This window comes from Salvia miltiorrhiza, unplaced genomic scaffold, assembly GCF_028751815.1.
Source record: "Salvia miltiorrhiza cultivar Shanhuang (shh) unplaced genomic scaffold, IMPLAD_Smil_shh fragScaff_scaffold_156_1, whole genome shotgun sequence".
Lineage (NCBI taxonomy): Eukaryota > Viridiplantae > Streptophyta > Magnoliopsida > Lamiales > Lamiaceae > Salvia > Salvia miltiorrhiza.
This window is the reverse complement of record NW_026651427.1, coordinates 108819-132421: the sequence shown is the minus strand read 5'-3', so window position 1 is coordinate 132421 and position 23603 is coordinate 108819. Positions and strand designations below refer to the sequence as shown.

Genomic DNA, 23603 nt, shown 5'->3' with positions numbered 1-23603 from the left:
AGAATTTTTTGTTTGTGAATTCACAACTAGTCGAATTCACAGCCAAAATTTAATTCACAACCAGTCGAATTCACAACCAAAATTTAATTCACAAGTAGAATTTTTTGGTTGTGAATTCACAACAAGCGAATTCACAACCAAAATTTAATTCACAACCAGATTTATGTTGGTTGTGAATTCACAATCAGTCGAATTCACAACCTGAATTTAATTCACAACTAGAATTTATTTTGGTTGTGAATTCAAGTAGTTGTGAATTTGAGTTTTTAAAGTTTGAATTCACAACTAAAACTAGAATTTATTTTGATTATGAATTCGAGTTTTAGTTGTGATTTAATAGATCTGGTTATAAATTCAAGAATATTAAGTTGTGAATTCATAGATGTGGTCGTGAATTCAAAAACATTAAGCTGCTGTGAATTTATAAATTTGGTTGTGAATTTAAGAACATTAAAAAAATAATTATACAGCTCAATCAAATTGTTGTTATACAACACCAAAATACAACAACTCAATCTACCATCAAAATACATCAATTCCTCTAAATCAACAATCAAAATACAACAAAATATTATTCGAATCAATTCAATCTACAATTAAAATACAACAATTCCTTCGAATCAACAATCTCAACATTCAATCTCCGAATCAACAATCTCAATAGATCTTAGAACGAAAATCATTCACAGACGTATCAGATCTAAACTTTTTTTCAAGGAATTAAAACAAAAATCCCCAAAATTACTTAGATATGAAACTAGGGTTTTTTTTTTTGCCATCTACACAATTAAAAGAGGGCCTTGCAATCTGCACGCCCTTCTCCTCCGCGTGGCTAATGTAGACAATCAAGGTAGATAGGATCACGGAGATGAGCGGAGAAATTGCAGCTATCCAGAAAAGCTTCTTGTGCTTCTTCCCCTGCAGAAAACGTCGTGCATCACAAATCACTAGCTCTCATAGATAGGCAAGAGATGGAGTGTGAATTAAAGATCTTACAATGTACTTGGCTAGTAGAAGAAACACCAGAAAACTTGCTCCAATGAGAATAGTTGGCACATTCCACAGCATACACAATTCACATAAGCAATTCTACTTTACCAAGAGAGAGATAGGAAGAGAGAGTGAGAGAGAGAGACCAATCAAGCTACAAAACAAGAGAGAAAGAGAGATAGCAATTCTACCTTTAATCTCGGTGGATGTTCACCGCCCATTCACTACAAGAGAAGCAATTTCCCCAAAATAAATTGCTAGTTCATCGAAAATAATCGATCAAATAGGAACTCATTCCTCAGGTTTTAGCTTAGGGTACTTAAAATTGAGTCAAGTCGGCGTGCCATTGGTAAACCTGCCAGGGGGAAATCCACCGGGAAATCGCTTGGCAGCGGCGTTGGTGACGGAATCCGACGGCGGCGGCAGAGGGCTTGGCAGCGGTGTTGGTGACCGAATCCGACGGAGGCAGAAGAGGGCTTGGCAGCGGCCTTCGACGGCGGTTAGAGGAGGATGGGAAGAAATCGCTGAAATTAAGCTCCAATCGAAGGGAATCGACGGCGAGGCTCGGGAATCCGGCGGTGGCGGGAAGAGATGCTGAACGGCGGAGAAATTCCGGTGGGTGGCTGGTCCGACGGGGGTTCCGAGCGGTGGAGGATTTTCTGGTAATTTCGATGCAGACGCCGCGGCCGGGGAAGAGAGTTGCCTGCACGACAAGAACCTTGAGCAGTTTCCGATCGGATTCCTCGACGATCGGCGGCAACCGATGGATGAAACTGTAGAGCTTATCAGCCGATTGCCCACGGTTTCCGACGAGACCGTCGAAATTCTCCACCGCCTCCAGAGATCCGTTGCCGCTGTGCGTCGTGGTGGTGGTGGTTCGCTGTGCGGCGGAGGCGGTGGCCGGCGACTGTGGAGCGGCGGCGAGGACGAGAGGGAGAGCCGAAGAGGTAGAGAAGAGAGAGAGAGAAGAGAGAGAAAATGAGTTTACGATAGAGAGAGAGAAGAGAGAGGGAGAGAAAAATGGCTACTTTTTTAATTTTTATTGTTAGGGGTAATTTTGTACTTTTACATAAAAACTGGCCACTTTTTATTATTTTTATCTTAGTGGACAATTTTTAATTTTATAATATGAAAGTGGATAGTTTTATATATTAAGTCTAATATAAATGTGTAGATAAATAATTATATATATATATATATATATCTATCTATCTTAAAAATAGCATTTTAAATATTAAATCATATACTTTTTATTTTTGAAAATGAACTACATATATCTCATATTCAACCCTTTATTTTTTCACTTACCCATTGATAAAAAAATATCGGTAAAATAACACAAATCAAAATTTTGATGCATATAAAAATAATCGTTGTCATGTTTATTCAAATCAAATCTTTGGATGTTGCAAGGAACTTTATATTAAAATTTGTATTTAAACAAAATGACCACATAAATATGATATAAATATGCATTCAACAGATATATTAAACTATATGCAAATAAATATTTTTGTACATCTTAGAATATTATATGATACATAATGATACCCATTATCACTTATAATTGCTTTTGATATTTGATGATGTATATATATATATATATATATATATATATATATATATATATATATATATACATTATCAATTAAAATTAATTAATTGGTATTTCAAAAATTGAAATTTTAAATGTTTTCAAATTCATGTTTTTTTATTGAGATTGTGTCGTGGACAATTTCAATTTTTTTAGATTCGTGTTTGTATTAACTTATATTTAAATTGTGTTTAATATGTAGTATATTTTATTTATTTAGAATATCATTTAATTTTAATATTGATCGTGCATCGCACGAGCGGACGTACTAGTAATGTATTAAACTGGAGAAAAAATGGTTGGAAGCTAAGTAATGAAATTAAGTACATTTTTACAACAACAAAAAATACCAAATTTCATTTACAAAACTTCAGATTACAAAGTCAAAAAACCAAGCATTATTCACATGTAAAATATCATTCTTTAAACTTCGATTAGAAATAACTTAATTAACTTCATACTTAGATGCTTTTGATTTTTTTTTTTTTTTTGGATGAAATTACATTATAAATAATACAAACCACACACACACCCCACCTAGTGGTTATTGTGGCCGAGAGTACTCTAACCTGTGACCTCTTGGAGGACAGGCAATCACCCCAACCACTAGGCCATCCCAAGGGGACATCTAAACTATTAACTATATATCGTCTTTGTTCATCCATTTTGTAATAATATTAAGGGTTAATAGCCAAAAAATACATGAACTATCACCAAATTTGCAAATTGCACATGACCATTAAAATTAGCCTCAGAATACATCACCTTTTAATTTTGTTGTAATTTGCACACGGCGAAATTTTCGGCGAGGAATAAGTTTGACCAGTGATTACGTGGACATTACCTGGCATATTGTGTGGCTTTTTTTACACGCTGGCAAGCCACGTGGGCAAAACGACGTCGTTTTGATATTTTGAAGAATTTACTAAAAAAAAAATTTGCAAATGTCTCTCTGACACCTTCCAGATCAACACGGCAGCAACCCCCTGCTTCTCCGGCGAGGAACGCCTCTCCGACATCAACACGGCAGCAGCGGCGCTGTGACAGTAGCGCCGTCGAACTCATGTCTCTCTCGGCCATTTTCGCGACGGGAGCAGCGCCATTCAACAGCTGCCTCCCCTCTTCCACCTCCACTCAACCGCCACCTCCACCACCCATTCCTCATCGACGCCGCCACCTTCCCCCGCCTCACCTACTCCGTCTTCCTCTGTCAAGTTGCCTCTCTGTCCGCCTCCCTCAAATCCATCCTCTCTAACAACGCTGCCGCCTTCATCCTCCTCCACCGCCAGGAGCGCCATGGCTGCAGATCCCCAAATCGCGGCCCTGGGCCTCCTAGATCGCCAAATCGCGGCCCTCGTGAGTCTTTCCACCGCCAATACCAAACCCCCTCTGACCTTCTCCGACCCACACACACCACGCAACAACAAACACCAAACCCCAGTTCCTCTTCCTCCTCGCCGCCAGATCTGGGGATTTCCCCCCTTTTTACCCCATCGCCACCTCTGACCTTCTCCGACCCATACACACCACGCAAAGAGAGGGAAGAGTGGCGCCGGAAGGCAGGACGACGACCTCTCCGCCGGCTGCAGCGACCAGGATTGAGATTGAGCGGAAGTTGGGATTGAGATTGAGCAAAAATTTGGAATTGAGATTGATAGAGAACAAGGCTGTTCCCTTTTTAAAAAAAAATTATTAAAAAAACACGTTCAAAACGATGTCGTTTTACATGCCCGGCGGTTAGTCCACGTCTGCAATTTTCGGCTGCCACGTCAACTACGCTTAAGGTGATAGTCAACGCGTGTGCAAATTGCAACTAAATTAAAAGGTGATGTATTCTGAGGCTAATTTTGAAGGTCATGTGCAATTTGCAAATTCGGTGATACTTGGTGTATTTTTTGGCTATTAACCCCAATATTAAACCCTGTTCTTACCAATATTTAAAATTTAATAAAAAAATTAGCCAGGACAATAGTTCATACACGATTCAATTTCTTCCATATCATGAAACCTGTTCTTCATTGATTCATGAAACAAATGGACCAAGCCCATAACATCACTTAACTTAATACAACTAGCTTTGCCTCTTTCTCTCTCTGGATTCAAAATAATTCACTATCAACTCTTAAAAAAAGATAAAAAGAATATGAAGATTACATTCTATTTGAACATATCAGCAAGCTCACCTTTCTCATACATGGAGGTCAGTATATCACAGCCCCCAACCAATTCACCATTAACAAAAATCTGAGGGAATGTAGGCCAGTTACTGTAATTCTTCAACGTCTCCCTCAAACCGAAGTTATACTCTTCATCAAGCACATCAACGCTCTCGTAATCCACCCCTTGATTTTCAAGAATCGCCACGACCCTCTGTGAGAAGCCACACAATGGGGCACTTCTTGAACCCTTGATGAATGCCACCACTTTGTTCTCTTTCACTAGCCTGTCAACGAGATCCTCCAGAGGCACTGTCAGTTGAACATGGCGGCCTGGTGTTAACCTCAGATCAGACTTCTTTCTCGGAGCCCTTTTCACCCACGTTGAATTCCCGGGTTCATTCCCTGGTGGAACCTTCCCAGTAGCTGCTATGTGTTCTTGCAACCATGTCTTCCACGCTTCAGTTAGAGCAGTTTTATCGGGGTCCTCTACGACTGCAACCTACACAATGGCAATCCACCGATTTTGAAATGGTAAATGATAAACAGGAAATTACCCATAGTGAAACAAAACCTAGAGAGATCAATAAAATGGTGCATATGTCGCTATTTGTAATCAGAATCTTGTCCAAATATTTCAAGCCCACAGTTTGCAAGTGCTCACTGATATATCTCAAACAATAGAGCTGCTATAAGCTACATATCAGAAAGTGTGTCAGTAAGCAATCTCTGCGTGGAATGATATAGTTAAGTAATAGCTATTCTTACCATTAGAGTAATAGGTTCCCAAACAGAAAAAAATAAATAAAACAGCAAATCAAACAGTGTTCAATCTCTTCACTGTATGTATGTTCATAGTCTTGAATTTCAATTTAATTTTGATTGACAATATCATTGAGCTCAATGACACTGTTAGTAAGCTTAAATTCAATCAATCAAGCCATCAAGGGACTTCAAATAAAGCATGATCGAATTTGAAACAATAAAACAGAAAATCAAACAGTGTTTCTACTTTCCAGTGCTATATTTCTATCAAAGTTTAGTCGGTACAGCTAGTTTTCAAGGACAAGCCGATTGTCAACCACATATCACTAACAAATTTTAAGCGAGTAAATATAATATGAAACCTTCTCCGCGTATTGATTTCCAATGAAAAGTTGAAGTAAAAATAGAGGGGGAAAAACTTAGAATTGGAATGGTGATTTCATCCACGTAAATACACTATAACAGCTATAAATCGGTAAGTGATAAAATTAAAAACCTATATACGGTCTAAACTCAGTGCTGAAGATTAATCCCTACTCGATAAAGCAATATCCCTCTCAATTAAGCTTTATACAGAAGTACAGATTCTTCATCCTTCAATATGCGTTCTCGCAAAATTAACTACGTACAAAACACGATACCTTCACGGCGCAACAAAGCTCTGGCAAGGACTTTTTGTGAGCGAGAACGCTGACGGCGAGATTTCGCGTTATCCCGACGAACTGAAGGTCGCCGCCGCTGTCGTAAATGGCGTAAACACCGGACTCGGACGGGAAGTTTCCGTCAGAATCGGAGGAAACCGTCACCGACTCAGTCTCCGACAACTTCTGCAGCGCGGAGACGACGAGGCCGGGGCGGCGGCGCTTCGCCGGCGATCTGTGCTTGAAGGATGCGGAGTGGAAGAAAGCGGTGGGGTTGGGAAGGGAATTGAAAGAAAGAGCGGGGGCATTTCTGGAATTAGAAAAATTGGAAAGCAGTCGAAGAGAGTAAGGAGAGTGTGTTGGAGATGAGAGGTTTAAAGCAGCCATTTTTGCGAGCGTTCTGATTTACAGATGAAGTCTAGTCTCCGATATATCAGGCGAAGTGCTGTCGCTTTTCTCCGGTGTTTAGTTATCCGGTATTGTGCAGTGATTTCTAAAGTCGAAAATTACAAAAAGTGACTCTTATTTTCCTAAAATTGCATTAGTGTTGCATGGATTGCGCTGAATCATGGGCCTTTTCTTTGCACTAGTAACACTTACACCTCGCTATTTAGGCCCATAAGACAGAACTGGCTAATAAGTATTAACGCAAAAATTGATTTATTTTATTTTTTTCAATAATTGCAATTAAATAAACAAATTTTCACTCTATTCTGAATTTGTATATAAATTAAAATATATACTTCTAATTATATGAACTTTCAATTGTTATAACTTCTCACATAATTATCATTTTTTATCGAATTAATATCATAACGATAAAGATGAAGAGATAAATTGATGTCATCAGTACTAACTAAGCGACCTAAACATCTAACTTCATCCTTTTAAATACGTCAGGCGTATAAGTCATGTAGACATTTCATGCTTTCACCTAACCAGTTGTGTAGTAGATTACTTTTTTGGGGAGGGGTTAATTATAGTTTATAACTTGAATTTCAACGGATTTTAGTTTATAGCCTCAAATTTGATTTATTGTTTGCATAGCCTCAATTTTAAGAAATTATTTAATTATGACTATAATCATACCAAAATTATAATTGTTCTTTATTAAAAATTACACCTAAAATAATGATCAATCGTAATTATTTTACATTGAATGGTTTCCAACAGTAGGTAGTCTATCATCATCGATCACCGATGTGGTCAAAATTAAACTTGAAAATTGGCTCACTTACACTAACTTTTAGGCATGATTCTGACCACGTCGGTGGTCCGATGATGATAGAGCTACCTATCGTTAAAAATCTCATTCACGTGTATAATATATTAAGTGTAATCATGACCATAATTAAATAATTTCTTAAAATTTAAATTATATCAAAAATAAATTAAAGTTAAGGCTATATATAACCATTATAGTATTACTATTAAACTTGGATATTCTAATGATAAATGACATCTCAACTTCCTCCCACACTATTGTCATCCAACAATAGAAAATTCCTGTAGAAGTTGAAGGGTCGATTCAAAAAAATTTATCATGCAAAGTTACAAAAAACTTGGCAATCAATTGATCCAATCGATGGGTTTTAATTTTATGTAATCTACCAATTTGAACAAAACTGGCAAACAACTATGATATCAATATCATTTTCTTCTCATTAGGATTTATCTTCCCATTATCCAATCCTATTTATGTCGAGCAATTTGACAATAAATTCAACTAATTTGAAAGAAGAATACACCAAATCAATATTGTTACTTTAAGTGCAAGTCATGTGAACTGGCAAGGATCCCAAATATTTCCGTGTCTCTATCAGTAGTTGGACCAACCAAGTAGCCCCTGTTTGCACACAAAAGAACTCTTAAAATCTTGCAATATTTGATTCATTAATTAATCTCAAGAAACTAATCAACTATGCCTTTGGCTTCACTTCTAATCAACTTCACATAAAAATATCTCTTCAAACAACATTTCATCACTACACAACTTGTTCTGCAATGGCCAATTTCAAAGGAAATCTGCCATTTTCCATACTCACCATCGCAATCTTGGCTTTCGTCGCGCTCTTGTACACTGAAAGATTAGGTTCTCTATCTTCAAGAGCCATTTTCAGGTTGAAGCCCTGCGCTAGAAGTAACGCTGGTGAGAAAAATCTGTTTTCACCTCAACATATCGAAGTGGTTGAGAGTTATTACATCATAGTATAGTTTGTTTCGTTGATGTTTTAATCACAATCTACATGCCCTTCGCAGTTGAGAAATTAGTGGATGTCAATGGCTTGAGTTACGAAGGTGATGAATTGTTCGATTTTGATCCTGATCAATGCAGCCTGCATCATGGGAAATGGGCGTTCAATCGCTCCATCGAGCCCCTGTATTCGGACCAAACATGTCGATTTTTGGACCGGCAGGTCGCTTGCGTTAGGAGCGGTAGGCCGGATTCGGATTATATGTACTGGGAGTGGCCGCCCGACGGCTGCAGGCTGCCGAGGTAATATACCATTTTGGAATAGAAGATCTCATCCGAATTAAGGGTGGGGTCGATGCAATATATAGTGTCAAAATTGGTATTGTAGTACATCGTAACAAAGCCTTCAGTATCAAAAATCTCATATTGATATTTTACCGAAGAACATTTTAGTATACTACAGATTGGGAGTCAGACAGTGTTTTAGGACAATAACTTATGTCAATTTGGAAATTATGACAATTTTTTTTGAATTTGTAAAAATAGGACTCTAATTAATAAGTGTTGCAGCTGCAGGACATTTCTTGGCCTATAATTCAATTTTTGGGTTTACCTGCACGAACCAAGCACGTGACAACCCGCACGGAGGGGTTGATTATGTAGCAAGCACGTCATTTTTAGGGCTCCAGATAGGATGTCATGTGTTGGTCCGTGCGGGTAAGTCCGAAAATTCGATATTGGGCAGAGAAATGTCATGCGGGTGCAATGCTCATTAATTAATGTCCTATTTTTACAAGGAAAAAATTTTTTGTCCTAATTTCCAAATCTACCTAGGTGGTGTTCGGTTTCTTGGACAAAATAGTACTGAGATATAATATGTGATAAGTCAAGATTGAATCTTGGCTAATCAAAACCTGTTCGGTTTAGTTGTTAATTTTTATATAATTGAAAGCATGTTTGGCTTGTGAGATTATATAATATATTAAGTTAATGCACATTTACTAATATACCCCTCAAAATATTGTTTTTAAAAGATGCCTAATGAATGCTGGTTTAAAAATTTTGTTCAATAATGAATAATCACTACAATTTTTGTTTTAGACCTTTTTTTAGGGGAGTTTTAGATCTTATTTATTATATATTAATAATGGAATCATATACAAATATTGGAATGTGAATTTTTAAAAATATTAAAAAGTCAAAAAGTAAGCAAAATGCCATAAGATACAGAATGAGAATGGGAGAAGAATTAGACTGAAACAAGAAGAAAAAAAAGTGTCAGCGACATTTGATTTCCTGAAGTTTGATCGGTGGCAAATTTGGAATTTACAGAAAAAGTAAAGGATAAAATGGTATTAAAAAATTATTCTTGCTCCGGATGAATTATGTCGCAGGGGTAGAGCTCCGACTTGAAAACGTGAGATAATTCATCAGAGATAATATCAGGGATTAAGTATTGGAAATAATATAATTAACCGAACGTGGACTTAATTTTATATGGGCTGGAAATAATATAATTAACCGAACGTGGACTTAATTTTATATGGGCTGATATCAGGGCATCCGAACAGGCTCATAAGTTACTGTCCTAAAAAATCCTCTAAATCTATAGATTGGTATGCCAAAATTTCGGTACGAAGTATATCAAATACAAATATGTACCATCTTTTCGGTATTGCTGTATTTATCGATATCATTTTCATGGTATACCAAAATTACTGGTATTTAATGTGTAATTATGAGCATGGGCAAGGGTCACCGGACCCCCTAAGATTTTCAAAAGGAGTAGGCATATTTTCGTAATTTTATAAATATATTATAAAAATAAAAATATATCATTTTTATGACCCCCTGAGATTTTCAAAAGGAGTAGGCATATTTTCGTAATTTTATAAATATATTATAAAAATAAAAATATATCATTTTTATCTCCGTTGTTATTAAGTTGACTTATTTTACACTGTGATTGATATGCAAGTTTTAGAGTTGAACCGATGTTTTCATGAAATGAACACATAATTAATTTATGCATGTCATGATTGGAGCCAAAGATTTATTTTTTAAATTTTATATTGAAAGCTATTTCATTTTGTAAAATTTTATCCATCTTAATTTTTTCAAATTGTTGTGTATGAACTTGAAAGACAGTTGAAAATATAGTTTCAATGACATTATAAGTAGTTATTATTAATTTAATTTAACTTTGAATTTAATTATTAATATTATTGAAAGAAAAAAAAATTGGACAGTCCCAAACTAAAAATCCGGCTCCACCACTGATTATGAGTATATATATACGACAAACGGTCCATGGTTTGGTACGATAAAGGTGTAGCACGCCGTTACCTTACCGCAAATTATAGTATATTAAAAAATTTGATATTTTCCCTGATACTATAAACATGGCATACCAAATTTTCGGTATTTTTGAAACTAGAGTTCATTCGAAAAAACAAATGTATCATATAAAATTTGATTTATAGGTTTGATCCAAGAATGGTGCTGCGGAAACTTAAAGGGAAGAGGCTAATGTTTGTAGGGGATTCACTGCAGAGAGGGCAATGGCAATCCTTCGTTTGCCTCGTTGATTCTGTGATACCGAAAGGGAAGAAGTCGATGAAACGAGGTCGTTTGCATTCTGTTTTCAGAGCTAAGGTGATTTCGAAGTAAACTTCAGACATCATCTGCAAGAAAAGAATTGTGTTTGTGTGCATTAATTTTACATTTTTCTTTTTGTTCAGGAATACGATGCCACGGTGGAGTTCTATTGGGCTCCTTTCCTCGTAGAATCCAACACAGATATTCATATAATAGCAGATCCAAAGCAGAGGATTTTGAAGGTTGATTCAGTTGAAAAGCATGCCAAACACTGGTTAGGCGTCGACATCCTCGTCTTCAACACTTATGTTTGGTGGATGAGTGGCCTCAAAACTAAGACATTGTAATATTATTACAAATTTACAACCTCTCTTCCTCTCTTTCTCTCATATGCAATCTTATGCGCAGATGGGGTTCGTTTGCGAACGGAGCAGAAGGGTACGAAGAGTTGGAAACACACGTTTCCTACACGTTAGGGCTCAGAACATGGGCAAATTGGGTGGATTCAAACGTTAATCCCTCCAAAACACGAGTGTTCTTCACAACCATGTCTCCTTCACACCACAGGTGAATTTAGGCCTAATTAAGGGGTGTGGTTGGTTGAACTTAATTATAAGCTCTTTAAAACACTTTATAATTGTTTCAAAAAAACACTTTATAATTTAAAAGTTTATAAACTCTTATTTTTTTTTTGACAAAATAAGTCACTAATCAACTTATAATTGTAAAAGAAAACATCTTTTAACTTTTTAACTCAGTTGTGTGCCCGTCTTGAATTGGAACTCAACATTAGGACAAACAACTCCGAGGCTTAGCTCTCAACCACAACTGATTTATTCATAATTTTATAAACAATAATCATTTTATTAAATGATATTACTATAGTTTTTTTTATTTCCAACATATACTATAAATTGTCGGAGCTTATAATCTCTACAAAATAAATTTTGCCAAACACCCCCTACCTACCTGAACGAGATCTAGTGTCCCAGAATGTGCTACCGTGTCTCATTATTATTTATTATTTTAATAATATTGTTTATAAAAATAAATTTTATTATAATATTATGAACTATTCTTAATTTAAAAAAAATTAATTTTATATACTCCCTCCGTCTCACAAAAACATGAACAAAGAGAAATGCACGGGTTTTAAGAAATGTTAGTTGAGAGTTAAAGTAAGTGGAAAATGGGTTCCACTTTAAAAGGTGTTGCGAGAGTAATAAATTAATTAAAGAAAAGTAGTGGTGGGCCATGATGTACTAAAATAAAAATGTTCATGTTTTTGTGAGACACCCCAAAATGGAAAAACGTTCATGTTTTTGTGAGACGGAGGGAGTATAACATAACTTTGAATTTATCAACCTATTATTAACTAATCTATATAATATATAAAATAGTGAATTTTTAAAATGACCACTTTCATATTGTAAAAATAAAAAATGTCCACTAAAATAAAAAACTTAAAAAATGTCCACTGTTACCAAAATACCCTTCACATTAAAAATTAAAAAAATGTCCACTTTACATCACCCCTTTAAAAAATCCCGCAATTCACAACCAGTGTGAATTGAGAATTCACAACCAGACGAATTCACAACTAGAATTTTTTGTTTGTGAATTCACAACTAGTCGAATTCACAGCCAAAATTTAATTCACAATCAATCGAATTCACAACCAAAATTTAATTCACAACTAGAATTATTTGGTTGTAAATTCACAACCAAACGAATTCACAACCAAAATTTAATTCACAATCAGATTTATGTTGGTTGTGAATTCACAATCAGTCGAATTCACAACCTGAATTTAATTCACAACTAGAATTTATTTTGGTTGTGAATTTGAGTTTTTAAAGCTTGAATTCACAATTAAAACTGTAATTTATTTTGATTGTGAATTTATAGATTTGGTTGTAAATTCAAGAATATTAAGTTGTGAATTCAAGAATATTAAGTTGTGAATTCATCGACCTGGTTGTCAATTCATAAATGTATTCTTAAATCTAGTTGTGAATTCATAAATGTGGTCGTGAATTCAGGAACATTAAATTGTGAATTCATAAATTTGGTTGTGAATTTAAGAACATTAAAAAAATTATTTGCTCCCTCTCTGGAGCACGAACAAAATTATTCATCTTAAAAAAAAAAACGGAAATCCAATAGTCCAAATATGAAATTCTTTCGTGGATGAAGGGAGTAATTTTTATTCATGACTAAAAGGTTTGATATTCATTTTGATCCAACGATCAATTACAGTATCTGAAACCCGTTTAATTAAGTACATTAACTTCAATTTTATTCTGTGCATATGATTTTTTTCAGAATTTCAGATTGTAGTACTATAAAAATGTTTCATTTCAAATTCATTTGATTCTATCACATAAGAGTAATAATTCAACCTGCAGTGCAATCTTGTAGTATATTATTTCTGTTGATCTTATATAATTGCATGTTAACCTTCTCAAATACATAGATTATTTTTCCTTTAAATTTTCTTGTGCAAAACTACTCTCTACATTATTGCCATGTCAAGAGTTGGGATATGTCCTTACTAGATTATCCAACAAGAAACCAATAAACAGCTATTTCAAACATAAATCAATAAACCTTCATTACAACAAATCACAGAAGGCCTTGCAACACTTCCAATACAGGTAAAAAAATGATTTTTTTGTAGAAAACCATATCAGCATTTGATCTGTTTTGGAAAAACAGTCTCTCTATGTTTCTTCTGTATATATGTATACATAAACAGCTCCTGCTTCAGTAAGTGTATTTACATTGGAGCAAGATGATTATCTGCTTGTGTTAATTTCCACTGCATCCACCTCCTCAGCATTTCCACCGATGCTTTTGGTTGATCCATCGGAACCATGTGGCCCGCATCGTGCACCTTGAGGAACGTAAGAGGCCCGTAGCCCTTCTGCTGCCCGGCCTCAGCCCCGTCTACAGAGAAAGACGCAGTGGCAGCTGCTGCAAACTTCTTCTGTCCAGACCATTCCATGGCATGCACCCATCTCGAGTTCCCTATCCATGTCAAATCAAGTGTGTTTTTCAGTTGTTTATGTGTTTAAGAATAAAGGCGAAATGTAAGAATCCTTACCTAGCCAATTGCAGATGAGATCATACTCTCCTGCATACACCAGCAGCTTGATTCCATCCTCCAGCATTGCAGGGATTCCTACTTCAAGATTCCTCATCCAGTCCGTCACCATAGCCTCGTACACCGTGGAGCTACAAGACACGAAGTCTATGTCTCCGACACCAAGAGCGTCTCTCACTGATCTGAGGGGTTTTGAAATTTGAATCACACAATGCTTCGATTTCTACAATATACTCCAAAATTAACCTCCAAATCTCCTTCACCAATGACCTCCAAATCTCATCAATCGACGAGCTCTATGCCAACGGAAAAAATCATCCCCATTCAGATCAGAAACACATCTCCATTGAAGCAAATCGATCAACTTTGATTTAAATCTGAAGCTAGCGATTCGACTTTGATTTGAATCTGGACATGAATTTGAGAAACCATCAATACCAAATCTGGACGCCGGTGAAGACTTTCATTTCTCGAATTCGGTGCTGCTCATAGGAGGATCCCGCGGCACCGCCGCCTTTGCTACTGAATCAGTCGTTGTTGACCTAGGAAGTGCTCAGGCCTGCTGGGATGTTCTATTCTTTCTTCGAGCGTCGCCAGTTCTTCTCCAGCGGAGGCGGCGCAGGGATGAGCGTCGCCAGTTCTTCCTCCGCGCTCCGACATCGTCGCGGATGTTTCCACGATCTCCTCCGATTTAGATTGGCTAGCAGAGAGCCGCGCCGTCGTCGTCGATTCCAATCTGCTACTTCAGCGATGCCCTCGACGACAGAGCCTCCTCGCCGCCACCGCCGCCGCTCGATTTCGGCGGATCTGCATCCGGTAATTTTTCTCCGCTCTCCGACATCGCCGCGGATGTTTCCAGGATCTCCTGCGATTTAGATTGGCTGGCAGAGAGCCGCGCCATCGTCGTCGATTCCAATTTGCCCGATCAGGATTCTATAAACTTCCATCAAGTTCTTAGGGAAAGAAGGCGAAATTCTTCGGTTTACGCCGCTGCCGTAGTGAAGAAAACTCGCGACCGCGGCGATCTGAGCTCGAAGGGAGGGAGGGAGGGAGAGAGAGAGAGAGAAGGGGGAAGGGAGTACCGTGGAGAAGAGAGAGAAAGAGAGTGGAGAGAGAGAAGAGAATGAGAGAGGCTGGAATAGAAATTTTATTGAAGAAAAGCAAAAACCCTTGAGAGCACAGGCGCAAACAAGGAGAGTCCGAAAAAACCAAAACAAGAAGAAGACAAAAAAACCAAGCGTAAGGAGAAGGAAAAAACAAGAACGAACAAAAGACGGGACCGCAGGCGCCAGAGGAGTCGAGGCGTCAGAGGAGTCGAGGCGCCAGAGGAGTCCAGGTGCCAGATGAGAGAATGCGCCTGAGGATACGAGGCGCCAGAGGAGTCAAGTCGCCAGAGGAGTCAAGGCGCCCGAGGAGTCGAGGCTCCAGAGGAGTCGAGGCTCCAGAGGAGACGAGGTGCCAGAAGAGTCGAGGCGCCAGAGGAGTCGAGGCGCCAGAGGAGTGAAGGCGCCAGAGGAGTCGATGCGCCAGAGGAGTCGAGGCGCCAGAGGAGTCGAGGCACCAGCGGAGTCAAGGCGCCAGAGGAGTGAAGGCGCCAGAGGAGTGAAGGCGCCAGAGGAGTCGAGGCGCCAGAGGAGTCGAGGCGCCAGAGGAGACGAGGCGCTAGAGGAAAGCATCCTCGTCCCCAACATCTTCATCATCCAGCATATCACCCCATTTCTTCTTTTTGGCTACCGCCGACATAGCTCGGGCAGCATCGAAAGAGGAGTGAATCACAAAGTTTTGCAGAATTGCTCCTCCAGATTGAGCATGTTGTACTTTATTCAAGAACTCCACCGGCACCGAAGAGTTAAGTACGGCCTCCTGCAAGACACCAGTAGCCCGGCCAGCTTTTAGTGCATGGCCATGCTCTATAATACGTCGGAGGCGGTGCTTGATAGAGGAATCAGGAACCTTCCCATTCTTTTTAGCTCCCTTCGGTCGCCCTCGTCCGCGAGTTATGGGAGGATCCACTGGCAACTCCTTCTCAGGAGTCACCACACTACAACTCGGAGCTGGAGAAGTCAAGTCCGAATCATTCTGCAGAGGAGGAATCCTATCAGATTGCGCAGAGCCCATAGTTGGAGATCCCGTGTCTTCCTCCTCATCCACATCTTCCACCACCCCCTCTTGAAAATTCATTCCTTTTCCATTGTCTATAGGATCCTCAGTCTCAAGAATAGCAAAGGAATTTGATGTCGCGACGCCAAGATCCGGAGCCACGTTCAAGTCTTCCCCAGTTTCATTAGGACAATCAGCGCTATGAGGAGTCTCCTCATGGAGATTCTCATCGACGGCTTTGGGAATTGGCCGCCAAGAATCAACAGATCTCCTCTTGCCTTTGAAATTCTGATTCTTTCTCTGGTTGACCGGAGAGGAAGGTTCAGTTTCAGAGCGATTTTTCCTGCAATCATCAACAGCATGGCCCACCACGGAGCAAATCTCACAAAAATACGGTAAATTCTCATAGCCAAATTCAATTTCATAGATATCATCACCACATTTCACATCCAAAAATTCTGGAATATCAGAGGCAACATTCATCTCCACGAGCACACGCGCAAAATAACCCACCGAAGCTCTAGCAGACATACCATCAATGATAATCGGTGTTCCAACCTGCCTAGCGATGCCAGCGAGGACCTCGGGGTGCCAATAATCATGTGGGAGATTGAATATACGAAGCCAAACCTGAGCAAGAGTGGACGTGGCCTTATTAGGATTGAACTTGGGAACCCAAGCCTGAAGATGTAGGATTCCAGTGCTTAGGCGCCAAGAAACCTTAGAGAAGGCAATGGAATAATCCTCCTGCGAAGAGAATTTCAAAGTGAAAAAACCCTTTCCAAGAGGAATGACCTCCCAGGGATGCGACGTATTCCACATAACAGTGAGCTCATTATGAATATCAGCAGCGAAACGGGGAGCATCCCCTTTGCGAAGAAACAATCGGCCATGCACGGCAAATTGGAACGAGCGGACTTGTCGTTGATGGAAAGCCGGAGAGATGTTGAGGCAAGGACGACCGTCCTCCATCGAAGGCTTTAGGACAGCAAAGTCGTGAGCCGGAACGTCGGCAGGCCGTCCCGACTGCCATCTTAGAGTCTCGGCGAAGGATTTAACCCTAGCACGCCTATCAGTTGGCAGAGGGCGAGAAGGCTGCCCATCTCCAGAAAAACCCGGTGGCGGAGGCATCTTGGTATCCGGGAAACGAATTCCGGCATGGTGAGTCTGAACTCCTGACTGCTGCACCGGATCATGAAGCACAAGCGCATTGGCAGGAACAGCCGAAGAGGTGTGAAGCGCAGAAAAAAAGACCGCAGTAGGCGGCGGCTGCTGGGAACTGCCGAGCACCGATGAATCGGACGAAGGAGTCTGCGACAGCGTCCCATGGAGAGGCAACGGTGGGACCGCAGGAGTAGGCTGAGCATCTAACGTGGAAACCCTAGTAACCAAGGGTGGCGGCTGAACCCTAATTTCTGGAAACAACAAGGCATCAATAGAATCGGACTCTTGAGAAAACCGATCAGCCAAAGGATGATTCCCAGCAGGATTGAACGGCAGCCTCGTAGAAGGCCGAGAGAAATTAGAAGAGATAGGAGGAAACTCCGAAAGAAGTAGGCGAGAATCCATGCCGGGCTGGAGAAAGCCAATCCGGCTGGTGAAGAGCAGTTGGCGTCCCTACCGCAGCCGCAGCGGCGCGACGGAGATGGAGAGTGCATGAGAGAGAGAGAGCACCATGCGGCTGCTAGGGTTGTGAATTCTGAAGAGAATGAGAGAGGAGAAAGATGCCTGGAGAGAAAGAGAGTGTACCTATATTTAAAGAAGGGTATTTCTGTCTTTTCAATCAAAAAGTGGACAGTTTTTATTATGTTTATCTTAGTGGACAATTTTTATCAATACAATATGAAAGTGGATAGTTTTATATATTAACTCTTTGTAATTTCCCTCATTTTCCATATCAATTAATCTAGTCATACATAATATGTATATACATAATGCCCCTAAATTTATACCAAATTAGTTCAGTTTTTTAGGGACTAATTCAGATACTAATTATCAATTTTCATGACTAATGTACCCTTTTACAAATTGACGGTTGAATTTGAATTTGGAAGATTTTGTGTTTCTTTTTTCCTTTTTCTACATAATTAGTTTAGAATTTTTTTTAATTCTCGCTAATCTTAACAATATCTATGCATCAAATTTTTGGCATTGGAAGTAATTATGCTATTTTATTTTCTTTTTTTATTATTAAAAAGCCAATTTTCTTATTATTAAATCAAATTTCGATCAATTAAATATGAATACAAACTCTGTTGATTAAGCTTAGCTAAATAATTTTCTCAATCCTGCAAGGGTTATTATTAAAAAATAGCATGGACTTTGACTTCATAGTGATTTTTTAATCCAAATTTATAAAAATTACAAATAAAGCCTAAATTTATCTAGATTGTTCAGCTTATAACCTGAGTTAAAATTTCATTCGCAAACGTACTTATTTCACTTAAGAGTTTAAATTTTAATGTGATTTACAGTTAGACAGTTGTAGCGGACATAAAGATAAAAAAAATATAATGTCATTTTTTTTAATTTTCAAGTCAGCTTTCGACGAGCCATATCAACCCTCAGTTGGCCGAAATTTTGATTTGGGCTATAAACTTAACAACGTAAATAAGTTTAGGCTATTGACTCAACTAGAAACACCTCTAAGTTGACTTGCAATAGAACAAGGACATCCTAGCGATGGTAAGTTGACCCAGTGTCATCTCTCAAGGAAAGTCTTTAAGGGCTTTTAGTAGTATCGTAAGAAAAAGCAATAAAAGAAAGCAGTAAAGGTTTTGATTTAAAAACGTAACTTAAACTTAAACATAAATTGAACTTAAACTTAACCTAGGCAATAATTTAAACAACTCGAATTAAACCTAACTTAAGAAATTAAATACTTGTAAATTTAAAGACTTCTAATCTAGGCGTGAAACTAAAGTGCATAATTTAAATTGCATAATTAAAAAGAAAGCATAAACATGAACTAAAACCATAAACATGATTAAATGAAAATAACTTGAATTTAAATACGAAATACCGTAACGTCTGGAACGTGTAATTGTGTCACTCAATCACAATCCAAGAATAAACCAAAAACTGAATTGAAATCTAACTTAAAACAATAAAAACTTGAAACTATGAAAGCAATTAAATTCCTAAGCTTCGGAGCATTGCAGCGCTGAATGCTTCTTCACGGCAGAACTCCAAAAATTAGGGCAAGGGATTGATATTTTACAATGAAAAGTATGGCCCTATTTATAGACTTCAAAACCTTCTGGATCACCATGAAAGTTGCCATGCAAAGCCGGACTCTAAAAGGAATAGAATCGTGCAAAGGAAGGTAAGTCCAGCTGTGATGCGCGCTCTGGAAGTAATCTCCACTCGGGCGGAAATCGCGGCTCTCGCCAGAGAAATGGATATCGCCAGGGGAACAGATGATTTCTCTGACTTCGCCAGCGGAATGGGTTCCGCTCTGGCATTGATTCCTCTGGCGTGTCTCTCCCCTCTGGCGCTTTTATCTCTGGCACCTTGACTCCTCTGGCGCCTATGTTTCCAGTAGCGAAGTGATTTCTCTGGCGCTTTCGCGCTCGCTTCGATTCCTCTGGCGCTTCCTTTTCTCCCCTCTGACTTGTGATTTCGCTGCTCTGGCGAATGACTTCTCTGGATCTGAAGCGCTTGATTCCGCTGCTCTGGCTCTGGGGCATTTCTCTGGCTTCCCATTTCGCTGCTCTGGCATGCGGGGCTTCGCTTCTCTGACGTGCCAGAGTATGCACAAAAACGTAATTCTTAGCCCAAACTCTCCAAAATTTGCACTCTTCATCTTGAAAATCTAAATCTCCTGCAAAGCATAAAATACACCATAAAACGCACCAATTTCCAGAAGATTTAACTTAAAATATGCAAATGCAAACCCCTAAAATTAGAACAATTAAGCATAAATCAGCTATATTTGTAATTTTCATAAATTTAAGATTAAAAAGTCATCATTCCCTAAAAAAAAGATTAAAAAGTCATCATGAGATTAAAGTTCGAACTATTTTAACACTCTCTTAAAAAAAATATTATGTTTTCCACTTCTCAATATAACTTCTTGATTTTATTTCTCTCTTTTCCTTCAATATTTTTCAATTACATAAATAAATAATTACTTAGATTATGTAAAAGATTATAATTTCTATATACACATAATTTTATTAATATACATATATACACGTACACACAATATTATCACATTTCATTATTTAGATTGTAGAGGCTAAAATCTACAATTGAAGTTGACGTCTGCACGTCCGGATAGATTGGGCAATAGCAACCTGTCAACACAAGAATACGTAAGAGCCCTAGGTTGAGCACTGGGTGGGGGTGTCAACCGTAGAGCCTCCGACGCTCAAGTCAGTAACGGAATAGAAAATCGGAATTACAAATGAAATTAAATGAGAGAGAAATACAGGTTTGAATTCGTGATTCTTCCAAGCTGTCGACGACGTTGAAGGGTGGAAACGGTGACATCGAGTTGTGATAATGGAAGGTGAGAAGCGGAGACATGCCAAGTTAGCTATTTCCGGTTCGGAAGAGTATTCAGCGTGGCGGCATAGTAGAGAGAATTCAAGAAGTAGCGAGCAAGTAAGATTTTTCGTGTCCCCTCTTTATGACCTAGTCGGGCTGTTTATATAGTGGTCATCCAGCCGCTAGGGTTTCTACAGTCTGGCCCCGTTCAAACCCTTTTCTCCCAGGTTGTTGCGATTTGGGCGGGATCTTAAAGTTTTACCTTCTGACTGCGTCAGCTTGGCGGAAGACGTCTTTTAGGGTTTGCGTCGTTTGACGACTGGGTTTTGTGACCTTGTTAGTTAGGTTGATGGTAACCCTTAAACTGGATGCGAGATATCCTGCTTGGTGGTCGATTTCAAGTTGTTGTATAGCTTTTCGGGCTAGATGGGCCAACCTATTTGATTACTTGGGCTTTTTAGGGTCACGCCAGATTAGGAGTCAAGCTTGATGGATTGTCTTTATGGGCTCAGGCTGAGTGCGAATTACTCAGCCTGACTGCTTAGACAAGTTGGACTTGAGGTGAGATAGTCAACCTGGGTCGGTCCAGGTAGGTCTTGCAATAAGTATAACCTAACTAATCGAGCCGGGCGAACAAGTTTTCTTAAGTAATTCGGCTAGCCTTGTTATCGATCCAAGTTGGTTCTAAATTTGTCGGATTGGATGGGCCGAGTTGCTTGACTTATTGGGCCAGCTTGGAATGTTAATTGGGCTTGAGCCAAGTTGACGGATTTTGCCCACTACATTTAGCCCCCCACTCTACAATTAGAAATTTCTAATTGGAGAGTTAATTGATTATAGTCATTCCGTATAGGTGGACTTGTAGGATATCGGACTGTCTCGGTTGGTAGAGCCAATCATTGCATTGACCGACTACTGTATTGTCAAGATGAAGGAGATTGCAAAATTAGCTTGCAAGTTGGATGCAAATTCTCCTTAGTTTGGCGTGAGACTAGTGTATTTGCAATTTGGACATATGTTAATTGATTTGTCAAGTTGAGGAAGATATAATTGGATCATGTCTTTTTTCTAGTTTGTTTGACAATATTGCACTAGGTAAAAATGTACATATATAACTTGGCTTACCAGCTTGTAAAAAGTACCACGAGAGTAGACAACGTGGATCAATTCGAATTCTAAATGTCAAGTTGTAAATACGTGAGCTAGGTTGGATTGGTTTGCCAACATGGAATTTGGAACTTTATCAGCTTGGAGTGCTCAAGCAGCTTGAGGTTTATTTTCTTCAAAATACAGCTTGTACAGCTTGGAGTTTATTAAGGAAGGAATAGTGTTTGTAGTCATTTGCCAACATGGATTGTGATGATTTACCAGCTTGTAGTTATTACAAAGAAAAATCATAGGTTGCAGGAATTTTATCTTAACAAGTTGAGATTTTTTCCCAACTCTTTTTCTGTTTTTTTTTTTTGGCACATATATACATATATATAGCTTGGCTTGTTAGCTTGGAAAGTACCACGAAGGTGGATGGCAGGATCAATTCGAATTTTAATGCTACCCTGTAAATTCGTGACTCGGGTTGGACTTGTTTATCATCGTAGGATGAAAGTATCGGCTTATAATTAAATGAGTCGAGCTACAACCGTTTAACAACATGAAATTTGATACTTTACCAGTTTGAAATTATGCAAAGAAATAATACAGCTAGTAGAGATGTAGAGTAGTTGACAAGTTGGATTGAGATGAAAATGCTTACTTCCAGATGAGCCATGATGCACGAGGTCGGGACTCTCTCACACATTTGCAGAAATGCACGGCGGCTATCCGCCAATTAGCCACTGGCGTCAGTGTGGATACTTTCGACGAGTATCTCAAGGTCGCCGAGACGACGGGGCGTCTATGCCTTAAGAAATTCTGCACGACTGTCATCCGGGCTTTCGAAGCCCATTATCTTCACCGTCCAACGCCGGCGGACATCCAACGCCTTACTCAGATGCACGAGGCGCGACACGGATTTCCCAGGATGCTCGGGAGTCTTGATTGTATGCATTGGACGTGGAAGAATTGCCCAAAGGCGTGGCACAGCGCATATACACGCGGTGATCAAGGGGAGTCCACCTTGATTTTAAAGGTCGTTGCATCCCACGATCTGTGTATTTGGCATGCCTTCTTCGGCGTTGCTGGTTCGAACAACGACATTAACGTTCTAAACCAGTCGACTCTTTTCTCCGACGTGTTGGATGGAACGGCGCCGCCGGTGATCTTTCAGGACAACCGACGCTACTACTTGTGCGATGACATATATCCGGAGTGATGTTGTTTCGTCAAGAATCCACTGATGACGACCAATCCGAAGGAGGCGAGGTTCAAGAAGATGCAAGAATCGGCACGGAAGGATGTTGAACGTGCCTTTGGAGTGCTTCAAGCTCGATAGGGAATCATTTGAAGTCCGGCGCGAGGTTGGTACGTCAAGAATCTCAAGGATATCATGATGTGTTGCATCATTCTCCAAAACATGATTGTGGAGAACAAAGGTGATAGAGCTGCCCATTGGAGAGATGACGACGCAGGACACGAGACGTCTAGCAGTGACTCAACGGAGAGTGCTCGAGCAACCCCGATTTGCTTCGAAGAATACGTGCAAAGAGATGCAATTCTCCGAGATAGGTAGATGCATGCTGTGCTTCAACATGATTTGATGGAGCACGTTTGGGTACGTTTCGAACCTCTAGAGCTGGATGTCTTTAAATTTTTAAGATTTATGTAATTTTTAGGATTTTAAAATTAATATAATTTAAATTTGAAGTAAATTGTGTTATGAAGTAAATTGTGTTATTTAAATTTGTGTAATTAAAATTAAATATAAAATACAAAAATTAAAACTAAAAAAATCAGGTCAGCTATCATGTCATTCGATTGCAGCCTCCTTTTAATATGGTCCCCCCTCTATCAGGTCATCCCCACTGCTGAT

The 23603-nt window shown here is 39.0% G+C and overlaps 3 protein-coding genes and 1 long non-coding RNA gene across 4 annotated transcripts; 1 reads left to right on the top strand and 3 right to left on the bottom strand.

Moving 5' to 3' along the window:
- Window positions 1-502: 502 nt before the first annotated feature.
- LOC131002637 (uncharacterized) lies at window positions 503-2108 on the bottom strand. Its single transcript, XR_009094368.1, has 3 exons — window positions 1182-2108; window positions 997-1089; window positions 503-918 (listed from the first exon to the last, which is right to left on the bottom strand). It is a non-coding gene; the product is annotated as an uncharacterized LOC131002637 (long non-coding RNA).
- Window positions 2109-4572: 2464 nt separating this feature from the next.
- Window positions 4573-6690, bottom strand: LOC131002621 (bifunctional monothiol glutaredoxin-S16, chloroplastic). The gene is made up of 2 exons (XM_057929082.1): window positions 6147-6690; window positions 4573-5242 (listed from the first exon to the last, which is right to left on the bottom strand). Exons 1-2 carry the CDS (start codon window positions 6531-6533, stop codon window positions 4742-4744), a joined length of 888 nt encoding a protein of 295 aa, XP_057785065.1. The 5' UTR covers window positions 6534-6690; the 3' UTR covers window positions 4573-4741.
- Window positions 6691-8041: 1351 nt separating this feature from the next.
- On the top strand, window positions 8042-11626 carry LOC131002636 (protein trichome birefringence-like 3). The gene is made up of 5 exons (XM_057929104.1): window positions 8042-8295; window positions 8406-8643; window positions 10824-10995; window positions 11082-11281; window positions 11347-11626. Exons 1-5 carry the CDS (start codon window positions 8151-8153, stop codon window positions 11507-11509), a joined length of 918 nt encoding a protein of 305 aa, XP_057785087.1. The 5' UTR covers window positions 8042-8150; the 3' UTR covers window positions 11510-11626.
- Window positions 11627-13526: 1900 nt separating this feature from the next.
- On the bottom strand, window positions 13527-14945 carry LOC131002627 (serine carboxypeptidase-like 48). The gene is made up of 3 exons (XM_057929087.1): window positions 14799-14945; window positions 14045-14267; window positions 13527-13968 (listed from the first exon to the last, which is right to left on the bottom strand). Exons 1-3 carry the CDS (start codon window positions 14943-14945, stop codon window positions 13718-13720), a joined length of 621 nt encoding a protein of 206 aa, XP_057785070.1. The 3' UTR covers window positions 13527-13717.
- Between the last annotated feature and the right edge of the window lie 8658 nt (window positions 14946-23603).